The 12,005-nt window shown below is 36.9% G+C and overlaps 1 protein-coding gene across 1 annotated transcript in view; it reads right to left on the minus strand.

Annotated features, from left to right (window-relative positions):
• Window positions 1-1,308: 1,308 nt before the first annotated feature.
• Window positions 1,309-12,005, minus strand: part of CWC27 (CWC27 spliceosome associated cyclophilin) — a 96,277-nt gene continuing 85,580 nt past the window's right edge. The window contains exon 14 of the mRNA XM_062512817.1: window positions 1,309-1,555. Within this exon, the coding sequence (XP_062368801.1) occupies window positions 1,393-1,555 (163 nt within the window). The 3' untranslated portion in view covers window positions 1,309-1,392. The remainder of the gene's footprint in view (window positions 1,556-12,005) is intronic.

Consider the following 12,005-nt stretch of genomic DNA (forward strand, 5'->3'; position numbering starts at 1 on the left):
ACTAGTTTGTGAATGGCCATGTTCAGGAATGTAACCCCTCTTAACTTCTTTACACCATGGCACAGCATAATTCACTCAGTCTAAGAGGAGGATAATGACAGCTTTATACAGGATCTCACTTCACACCTCCAAGTTTTCTCCTTATCTCAAAGGTTGCACTGTGCATTAAAGCAATAGTCTGTATTAATCTAACCTCTGACATTTGGGCCATATTAACCCACCAATGCAGGTTTATGTATCTCACACCTCAAACCCTATCAAGAAATTTGGCAGTGGCAGCTTGATAAGGACACCATACCTTACTGAACTTGTTCTAAAAACAACATCAACAAAAGCACTGCTCTGGTGGCACTTTTTAATGACCTTGTTCACTCTTAACTATTGGCCATTTGGGTTATTCATGTTCCTGTGTCCAGCAGAACTGTTGTAAAGAAGCAGCAATGAAAATTCCTGTTTATCTGTAAAAATATTAATGCCCGTGGTGGTAAAATATGAGGAAAACCTATACACTGGAAGCTTGAGCTGTTTAATTTTAGATGACAGAATACTTGTTAAAAGCAGGGTTATGTTTTTAATGAGACTGATCACACTTCCTTTTGTTTCTGCACTGGACTAATTAACAAACCAATCTTTATTACTTGCTACTTTACAGTGGAAATTCTACCAAAGGGAATTTTCTGGTATTACAACAAATGGTTCAAGCAATCATTACAGCATGTTCAGATTATCTTTTTTTGTTCAAGTGGTATGGATAGTGAACACATCTAAAATGTATTACCCCAGCTTCCCAAGATGGGAGCTCTACTGGAATGTGTATTTCAAAAGAAGGAGACAATAAGCCAGATTCTCAGGTTAAACTTAGCTTGTTTCAAGAAAGCTGTAACCATTCTAAAAAGTACTGCATCATATTAATTCTGTATCAGAGTGGTTTAGGCAGGCAAAGTTTACATGTCTTTTAAAGAACAATTAAAATAATTAAAATTGTACTTCCATGAAATCTGAAAAGCCTGCAGATGGGGTTTTCCATCTTCTAACCTGACCCTCATTTGGACAAATTCTCATTCATTATGTTGAAAATTTCTGAATACCGTATTCTGATTAAACAAAGATTTTGACTACTGTAATTAAAGCACAGACAAAAGTCAAGTCAGCTGTTTTATTAAATACATCATTCTAAAAACCTTTAGAGAAGTTGGATAACAAATGCAGTGAGAGCACTTAACCACACAACTTAAGAAACAAATGATAGCTCTGCTTCAAAACTGCACGACAGGTTCTTGAGAGATTCCTTTTCACACTTGTCCAGTGGTATTTTTAGGATCAACTTACAAAAGAGCCAGTGCTTTATTTCAGTCACTTTCCAAAGCAGCTCTGGCTAGCTTTACACTCCTTTTATCTCCTTTCCTTTTTTTCTCTCATTATCTTCTTGCTTTCTTCCCTTCTCCTCTTAGTTACAGGATTCCGTGGATCATAGATTTCAAAAGTGTCTTCATCCTGCATGCTTGCATCTTTCACCTTTCTGCTTCTGTCTTCAAACTGAAGGACATGTGACATCCTACAAAAAAAAACAAAAACAAAACAACAACTCCAACTCAGTGAAAGAATGGAAGCTACAATTTGTAATTATGATATGCATGGCAAGATTTCTGATTTATTTCTGGGCATAGCTAAAAAGAACTGACCTGCGTTTCTCTTACTGGTATTCTGGGTTTTTTTTAAATTTCTTAGAAGACTGTTATATTATAAGGTGATCATTTTGTAAAGACTCCTTTTGAAAAATACAGCTAAATTGCAGATAAGAATTTTCTCTGGATTTTATTTCACATACTAAGCTCTGTTTTCTTGTCTTTTTCTATCTAGCATATCTTCCAAAATGTACAGCAAATTTTTCCCAGGAACAGGGAGTGTTTATCAAGTTTTCCTGTTAGTCATTTTAGACACCTTTCACTAGGGTGGAGGGTTTTACAAAAGTGGGGAAGAGTTTACATGGAAAATGCTTGAAGTGGGTACACAGAAGATCAAAAGTGGAATACTTCATGTTCTGCGGCTCCACATTAACTTGGTTCAGATCATGCTTTTTAATTCTCTGAATACCAGACTAAACAAATGCCTTGTTCAATTCAATTCAATGTTTTTCCTACAGTTCATTAGACGTCCCCCTCCCCCCCCCCCCCCCCCCCCCCAATTAGATATTTCCTAATTTCAGCAAATTTCCAGTAATCTGAAAACATCACTGTTACATAGTGGAGAAGTGGCGCATGTGAACCTCAGGAGGTTCAACAAGGCCAAATACAAGATCTTACACCTGAGCAACTGCAGATATCAACATATGCTGGAAGAAGAAAGGGTTGAAGCGGCTCTGCCTAGAGGAACTTATGGATGCTGGTGGGCTGGACATGACCCAGCCATGGGCACTCCCAGCTCAGAGAGCCAAAGGTGTTCTGGGCTGCATCCAGAGCAGTGTGGGCAGCAGGGCAGGGAGGGGATTCTGCCCCTCTGCTCTGCTCTGCTGAGACCCCACCTGCAGTGCTGCACCCAGCTCTGGGGTCCCAGCACAGCAAGGACATGGACCTGCTGGAGGGAGTCCAGAGGAGGACAACAAGATGATTGGAGGGATGGAGCACCTCTTGTGCGGTTGCTCCTGAGGCTGAGGGTTGGGACTGTTCAGATTGGAGAAGGCTCTCAGGAGATCTTATTGCAGACTTTCAGTATGCCACAGGACTTATTAGGAGAGATGGTGACAGACCCTTTAGCAGGGCCTGTTGTTACAGGACAAAGGGTAAAGGTTTAAAACCAAAAGAAAAAAAATTCAGATGAGGTAAGAAAGATAATTTTTTTACGACAAGGGTGGTGAAACACTTGAATAAGTTGCCCAGAGACGCAGCAAATAATTTTCTTTCAGGGCAATCTCATATATCTAGGCAAAAACAACACTTGACTTTTGGATTTTGTGTGATGAATTTCAAAAACATCTTTGACTTTGATGGGACAACTTAAGAACTATACTGATCTGAATCTAAGCATATCAGTCTTAACAGCTTGTCTTTGTCAACAATCTTTGTGACAGAAAATCCAGGAAAAACGAGCAAGTTTCAAAAAGGAAAGGTTTGTGGCCAATGACATACTGCTTTATTGGTCTCTTGCAACATGTAAGACATTCTGAACTAAACAGTTTTCAAAGAGCTTTAGTGCAAATCTCCATACATAAAGGGAGGGAGAACCAGCTCAGTTACTGCAGATTACAATATAGTAGACTATTAAAGAAACCAGAAAAAAAAATTTCAAAGCTACAGACCATACATCTGCTTGAATGCTTCAGAAAATTCCTAAAAGCAAAAATTGAGAATTTTCATCACAACTGGTTCTTTATGTATGTGTTTTATAAATACTTCAGAGCTGTTTCCAGTATAAAAAAACTTAGGTAGTTTATAACCCTGTCCACACTACTAACACCCAAACTTTTTTTTTTAGTCATCTCTACAATTTAGAATAACATAATGTACCACCAGAGTGACTCATGGTTGCATATTTGTAGTTTAATTATAAAAACATTGTCTCACAGTGGAGGGACTGAAGTAATTTATTTTAGCTAACATGCTTTCTGCATTTGTCATATTCTTCTCAATTTATTGAAGATGAGTACACATATCAAATCCCTCTGTCCTAGCCTGAATAAAGTACAGGCCTAAGAGATGGAGTCATTTCTGGGTGCATGGTTTTGAAGTGTGTTATAGGAGTGCAAGTAGAAGTCTAATCACACTTAGTCAATTAATCAGCTCATGTTTTCCAAGAATACTACAGCACAGGACATCACCTGCAGGATACAACTAATAGCAATTAAAATTAAATACATCTCCAGTTCTTGGGACAGGCCATAGAGTGTCCCAAGCAGTTTGCAAATTAGATGCAGTAGATTCAGACTAAGCAATATTTACTTCTCCCCAAGAGCTGAAAGAAGTCATAGTCTCTGACTCTTATTCATAACTTTCCACTAAGACATTCCTAGCAGTGATTAAAAATAAGTCAGTATTAAGAAACTTTTTGATATTCCCAGAATCAATTTTAGATGCATCATCTTAGAGGTAAAGCAAAATAAACACTAACTGCAGTGGAGATTTTAAGAAATATTTTCCTCTGTGAACTTAAACTTATTTTAGCAAGTCACACATCTTCCCAGGTAGATCTGTTCTGTAGCTATATGAATCACAGTGAATAGTGCTTTTTAAAAGCAATTAAAATGGTTTCTAATAAAAAAGAACACAGGAAGCATTTAACAATTATTTCTATATTAAGCATTTGAATTTAAACTAATCTTACTCAAGTTCTTCCAACTGAAGTTTGCATTTTGCATAGTTTTCCAAGTGCAGAGTTAGGGCGTAGTTCCACAAATACAAGTTTCATAAGACTTTTCCTTGTTCAATTTATAGCTCTCTCCCCTTCTGCATGTTCCTGGGTTTGGTGAGGAGCTGGCTGTCCAGTCATGTTTCTACAGTCACTGTGCTGAAAGCATTAACTTCATCTCTGTATCTCTGGCCTTCAGGAACCCACTCTCTTCTGCTTATCACTGATTGCTGTCAGCTCATTTTATGTAAGAGAGACATTCAATTTTGAAGTCCACTTTTCTTTAAAATTTAAAAGATGAGAGGTAGTCAGTTCTAGCAAGCAAAACTCAAAAGAAAACAAAACCTCAGTTTTGCTGCTTAGTTTCTTGGCTAAAAAATTGTGAAATAAAATAGCTTGCCAAAACTGATGACTCTGGGTTTGAAGTACCTAGTTGTGCAAGTTGTTGTCTTTCTTTAATAGAAGACATAATCACAAAATTACTTTCTTAACAGAAATGAATGAGCAGTCTTTGCATGGATTTACTGCTGACAAGGTTGATTTTTGCCCTGACCAGATGACAGCATCCTACAGGTTGACCATGGTCCTATCCCATGTAATGGGGGAGAAGCTGCCCTGCATTTCTTTCCTTTTGTGTTATTAAAGAACACTCAGCAGTCGGCTCTCTTCTGTATTCCAAAAATGGAATGTCTTGAAACATTAGACTGAAATACATTAATTAATTTAAGAAAGTTTCAGAGACAGCACAGGATTTCAAAGGTACGTGGATAGTCTTATGGCCCAGTGATATTCTCAGGTCAGCAAACAGATAGGCTCTTTTGAACTACTCTAGTGAGATGGCATTTGTAAGAAAAGATATGATACACTGTAATCCCTCTGCTTTTGAGATGTGTGAGCCATGCACTGAGTATGAACCATATGCCAGCTGCTGACAAGTGGTAGCACAAAGAGAAGCCCTCCAGTCCAACAGTTTTGGCTTTCCAGAACCCCATTTGGAGAAACTGAAGTGGCAACCCGATAAATTAATAATTTTAAATCTTGCAAGAGTAAAGAAGCACTATGCTTTTTGCTCTTCTGATGAAGTGGAAACCTCCAGGTACACTCATGAATCAGTGATTCCTTACACTAACTGAAATGGAAGTGAGAAGTTGTATTGCCTAAGAACACAGCTGTTTTTCAAATTGATATAGCTGTTGTCTGCTACCACCTGCCTACCTGCCCCCTTCAACTTTCCTTGTACAGCTGGCCCTACAGAGCAAACCTCCTGGTGCCTGAAGTAAAACCTGGGATATTATCTTGCACTCAACTACATCAGCATTTTAAACATGAAACCATCAACGTATGAGCAAAAGTTACATCCTGCCAACTCTGTTGTAAGGGTAGTAGCTTCTGTCAGAGCAGCAGTAAATACTTGCGCAGTTTTAGACAGGTGCCTGCATAAAACATTGCAATTGGTGCCACACTCCTTTTTTTGCATTAAATGCATAAAAAATAAATAAAGCAACTAAAACATGTTGCTACAAAATGTTGAGTGTAATAATTTTGAACATTATGGCTGTGTTTTATGATAGTTATTGGTTCTTTCAATTAGGTTGCTTAAAATGAATGCAGAAGAAGTAAGTATCTGTGTCAAGAAACTCAGTGTTAACTCTTTCTAAAAGACTAGGACCAATATGGACAATAACTACTAGTAGTATCATTTGTTTGTGAATTGAACATTGATTGCAAGTAACAGGCTTCCTATTTTTCTCAATTTCAGAATGCATTCCATTTTTAAAACAAAAACAATGATAGGTACTCAAACACTACTGCTTTCTGTAAATTATAGACTACTTGATGATAATTTTCCTTCAAATACAGTAAACGTTGAAGTGTAATTATCAATCATTAATGTAGGAAACATTCTAGCACTTTCCTTCCATCATCTTCAAGATACCTACACAATGGACAGAAGAGTAACTCAAGTGAACAGATAAGAATCCACAGATCAAAGCAAAGGAGATCTCTCTCCTGAGGAAAAAAATTAGGTTATTCTGGAAGAATGAACTCACTGGCACTCTCTCTACTCCCAGTAGAGTAGTGGGTGGCACAGGAAGAGGAGAGAGAGATTTGAGAAACAGAGAGACAGTTATGAGACTACAAAAAAAAACTGAAGAAGGGAGACTAAAAAAATACAAGAATGAGAAACAAAAACAGAGAGAAAGAGACTTATCAAAATGTAAATCAAGTGAAGAAAATTGTCAAATGACTATTAAAAAGAAGCATAAATTTTGAATCAAGGCAAGAGAACAAGAGTACAAACAAGGCAAAAAAATGGGTATCAAGGCCATAAAACAAAAGGAATTTTGAAGGAGGAAATACATTACTAACCACTAATATTTTTCCAGCTTTTTTTTTTTGAGATACTACAAGCAAAATAAGCCTCTTGGATCAGGCTGCCGTTATTCCTTGCATAAATGTGTCCAAGAGCTTTACAAATAATTTCATAAACACAATGCAGCAGGAGAGAGGAAGTATGTTTGTGTCTCTAATGAAATCTGCAATTATCACTAAGTGCTCTGTGTAATACTCAAGCAATTTTGCAGCTTCTGTTTAGCCTGTCTCACTATCCAGATTTGTTTTCCTTCTTGTGTAACACAACCCATCATCCGTCTTTTCACGCAAAGGAGTCTTGTAACCCAAGTTTCTCTCCCTTACAGATCATTACAAGAAAAACAATTTTTTACCAAGTAGTTGAAGTAGATTTTAATTCCTGCAGCAATGAGGGCTGCAAGTACCATGACAAACCCAGTCTCAAAGATAGATTCATCTCTCTAATTATCACTGTTTCACAAAGCTACTTCTGTCTCAAAAAAGATGTTTCAGAAAACAATTTCTTTGAGTATTGTTTGTTTCATTAACTCATCCTACTGGAGCTGTGCTAAATTACCTACAAAAGCCCTCTGTAGCACTTAAATACCTCTGTAGGTATTTAAAGCTTACTACATCATACATTTCCACCATGCCTAGTTTGCCAAACCAAGTATGATTTCACTTTAACTAATTTTATAATCAGATAACCGTTGAGCTTGGGAAGGACCTTTTGGATCAACAAATTTGACTGCTGATCCAGCACTGCCGAGTCCACTAAACCATGTCCTGAAGTGCCACATCTACATGCCTTTTAACTACCTCTAGGGATGGTGATTCAGCCACTTCCTGGGCAGCCTGTTCCTATGCCTGATAAGCTTCGTGGTGAAGAAAATTTTCCCCAATATCCAATCTAAACCTCCCCTGGCGTAACTTGAGGCTCCATGCTCTTGTCCTTTCATTTGTTAATTGGGAAAAGAGACTGACTCACATAATACTTTCTAGTAATAATTTCTGGTCATAGGTTTCTGCTGTGATTGTTACCACTAAGATATTTTACACTTTCTTCCTTTCAGTACTTGTTTTCATCATTCCACATTCCTTGTTTCTCTTTCCTCATCTCCCTGCCTAATGATGGGAAATCTTGTCCCTTTTTTAATTTTTTCATAACACCCTTTATTTTTCATGTTTATTGATTTGGCATTTAAAAAGAAAAATAAAGTTTGCTATTCAAAGCCAGCAAAATCCAAAAAATTTGTTTTTCCATAGAAGTTTTAAATGTTAAAAAATGCTTAGAAGAGTAGCAAGAAAATAGTTATAAATACAGCTATGTGCCACACTGCAGTCCACTTCAAACATTATTCACATCAAATACTTACTACTTCAAAATAACAGTGTTTCAATCCATGCTAATTACTATGATACAGATTTTACACAAGAATTTTACTATTGTTATAAATACTGCACCCCCTGCACTCTCCTGAAGCTAATGGCAAGACCCAAAATTGTTTATTAGCTTACAATATTTCATCTTTCAGCTGTTTGTGCTGTTTTTTTAAGGGGTAGAGTTAACTTTCTTCACAGTGGCTGATGGGAGGCTGTGCTTTGGATTGGTGCTGAACACAGGGTTGGTAATACCACAATGTTTTTGTTATTGTTGTGCAGAACAATACAGAACCAAGGCCTTTTCTGTTTCTCATAGTGCCAGGCTGGTGAGGAGACTGGGGGTGCTTGGGAGGCTGGGAACAGACACAGCCAGGACAGGTGACCCCAAATGACCACAGGGATAATCCAGACCATGTGACATCAAGTTCAGTACACAAAGTGGGGGGAGAAGGAAGAAATGGAGATGTTTAGAGTGATGGTGTTTGTCTTCCCAAGTTACTGTCATGTAGGATGAGGCCCTGCTCTCCTGGAGATGGCTGAACACCTGCTTGTCCATGGAAAGTGGGGAATTAATTCCTTGTTTCACTCTATTGTGTGTGTGCGGCTTTTGCTTTCCCTATTAAACTGTATGTATCTCAACACATGAGTTTTTCAGGTTTTACTTTTCTGATTTTCTCTTGGACCCTGCTGGTGGGGCAGTGAGTGAGCAGCTGTGTGGGACTTGACTGATGGCTGGGTTAAACCATGACAACAGTGTAGGTATTACTGCTGCTCCTGCACAAACCAAGAATGTGCCCAGTGTTAAACAAGTAAAACTGATGAAAACATTATACAAACTCAGCCTGTACAGTCCTGTTAACTTTAACTAGCCCTTTGAATTTGCATATTACCATTACTGGAGGACTGAAAATTGGCTTGATCTCTTCAGAATAACCAGAAAATTCTGGGTTCTTCACAGACCAAGGAATTAATTGTTAATACTTTATTTTTGTGTTGGCCTACAGCATAAGATGATGAGAACAGAACTTCTGCAGATATTTCTAAAATAATACTTTCTGAGATAGCTTATTTGAATGTAATATGCTTAGTTTCATCACAAAATAATCACTGCCAAAATTACAAAAAGAAAACTAATAGTTTCATTAACCATCCAGCTTAAAAAAAACCTCAAAGATACCAGTTTTTGCAAAACTAACAAAGCAATCTAATCTTGGTGAAGGTTAATATAGTATTGTATCCTTGGATAGTTCAAGATAGTACTAGAAATCTTTTTCTCTTGAAAGAACATTTAATAAGTAACCTTCTAAGAGAAGGGGAAATCACCTTAACTATGAAAAAGCTTATCTTATTCAGTGATAATCTGTGGGAAAATGTGATGAGTTCTCATAGTATCAAGAGAAATATTTAAAACTATGATGACTCACTTTTTCAAGGAATAAATATTTTTCTATATAAAATTCAGTTAGCCCATCTTGATATTGCTTCTGCTCTATAGCAACTAATATATATAGTATATTTACACTACATCCTTGACCCCTTCACAAAAATGTTAAGTAGTTTGATGCAAGAAGATGGATGCTTTAAATAGACATCTCCTCTACTCCATGGTAGAGTAGATCGGCATGGAAGACTAAAATGCAAATTCCAGATGTTGTTCCAGACAGCACATCAGTACAGAAAAACTTTATACAGCATTTACTACAAGGACATGGGAGCCACCATACTAGAATAGACCAGTGATCCATTCAGTCTAGCATCCTGTCTCTGGCAATAAGCTTGTACAACATCTGCTACTCTGAAGTCAGTCAGCAAATCACCTCCCCAAATTAACACAACCAGTCAGGCATTAACACAGGCATTATTCTACCACCACAGCACAGAGCTGAAGTGAAAAGAATAGAGAGTATTTCTAGCACAAAAATACTCAGATTTTCAAAACGCTCAGATTTCCCTGGACACCCTCTCTTTGCTTTTGCCCCTCCCTCTTTCATTCTGAATATATCCAAATCCTTACTTCTTAAATAAGTCATTCAATGAGATGAAGTTGGGGTGCTTGAAAAGGTGTGTAAATATGTAGGAAGCTTAAGCCAGGCTAATAAAGATTTAGAAGGTTATTTTTTCATTCTTCACTAGAATTTTTGGCAATAAAAATGTCAGATTTCCAGACAGTAAATCTAACATGAGGTATCCCTTGACTGAAGCATGGATCATCTCTGAATTTAAGTCACAGTAGTCAAAAGCTCAGATGCCTAGTCAAATATGCTCAGATATAGAGGAATTAACAAAAAAATAAACAAGCAAAAAACCCCATTTTAAATGCTCTGAGTTTCTCAGACATGCTGAACAACTAGAGGTAATCAATATACAACGTCAGCAGAAGAATGATTTGTTAAGATGAATTACTGACTGAAACAGTGGGGTTGGGGTTGGCATTTACAGATCAAGCAAGGTCTGACCATATTCTAGCAGTACAGGGGTGAAGGTGGAGACAAAACTGGAAAAAAAAGGAATAAGATTTACAGCAGAAGGTTTTTTTTCTTTCTTCCTTAAAAGGTTAGTGGCAGTACTAAAACCCAAACAAATGCTTATTTTTTGCCAAACAGAAAAGAAACCTCTCATTCCAATGTGTTTCTAATACAGACCTCTGGCATTCATTTATCCTTTGTAACAATCAAGTAAGTATTTTGTCAACTTTTAAAAAATGTAGTTGAGTAAATCAATGGCCTTAGCAGGAGAGACCTAATATAGAGCCAGTTTTTCCAGACTAGTGAAGGAACGCTGGCTCAAATCTGGATGGGAGGAGGGGAGCAAACATGGCTTTAATCCATCTTTGTGCCTCACTGGCATAAATTACAGCAGCACTTTTTCTGTCATTCCCCAAGCTAGCATCAGCATGTAAAACAGACTGCAGCTTAGTTTTCAGGGGTTTACTGTGTTTGTCACAGTTAAGCTTTTGCAACTGAAGCTGCAAAGACTGGTGCTAATCTTGAGGAAGCCATATTTCATAATCCTAAATATGAGGTTTCATAGGAAAGAAAAATCTGTATTTTATATAACATATATAAAACAAGGTTTAAAAAAGAAATATAACCAGAATTTTTAGATGTCTATCCTCAACAACTTCACCTTGCGAATTTCAATAGTATATGATGCAATAAATAGGAAATCCTGGAAATAAAATGGTATACATTATCCAATATTAAATACTAACAGTGTGCATTGTGATTTAGTTCTTAACAGAAATTAAATACTGTAATATAAGACCAGTCTAGTTAACTTCAACATTTACCTGATTCTGAAATTGCTATTTCAATTAAAAAAGACACAAGCCCAAAACAATTCTAGCCTATATTCTACAACAGACATTGACAAGAGATGCTGTTTTAAGACCCAAATCTCTCTGGTACAAAACCTTTTACTGTGAAAACACAAGCTAAGTAAAATATTGTGTGTTTCCACTCCTGATTGTGACACATTTTTCATGAAACCAATCATAAATATTCTGAAAGACTTCCTTGTATTATGAATAAAAACATTTCTTAAAGAAGATAGAGGGCATAACTATTGATGCTGGATAAATAATACCTTCATTCAATATGCAGATTTATATTTTCTTTGGAGTAAAATAAAGCTATCTCTACAAACTGGGTAAAAAATTGCAATTACTGTCCTGGCAAAAAGAGCTCAGCATTAGCACCCAATGTTCCCACAATATTTAAGTGATCTCAGTGACATTTTTCCAAAATTCAGAATTGGAAACAGATTACAGTATTTGACTTATATAAACTAGGCTGTACTTTAAATGGTTAGCATTGAACTTATGTGAGTTTCTGGCCACTGAACCAGTAAATTGGTTCCAATAAAATATTACCTTCAATTTCTGCTAAAATCAGGTGATCTGATCTATGAAAAGCATCACTGTTGAAATC

This window comes from Cinclus cinclus, chromosome Z, assembly GCF_963662255.1.
Source record: "Cinclus cinclus chromosome Z, bCinCin1.1, whole genome shotgun sequence".
NCBI classification, from domain to species: Eukaryota; Metazoa; Chordata; class Aves; order Passeriformes; family Cinclidae; genus Cinclus; species Cinclus cinclus.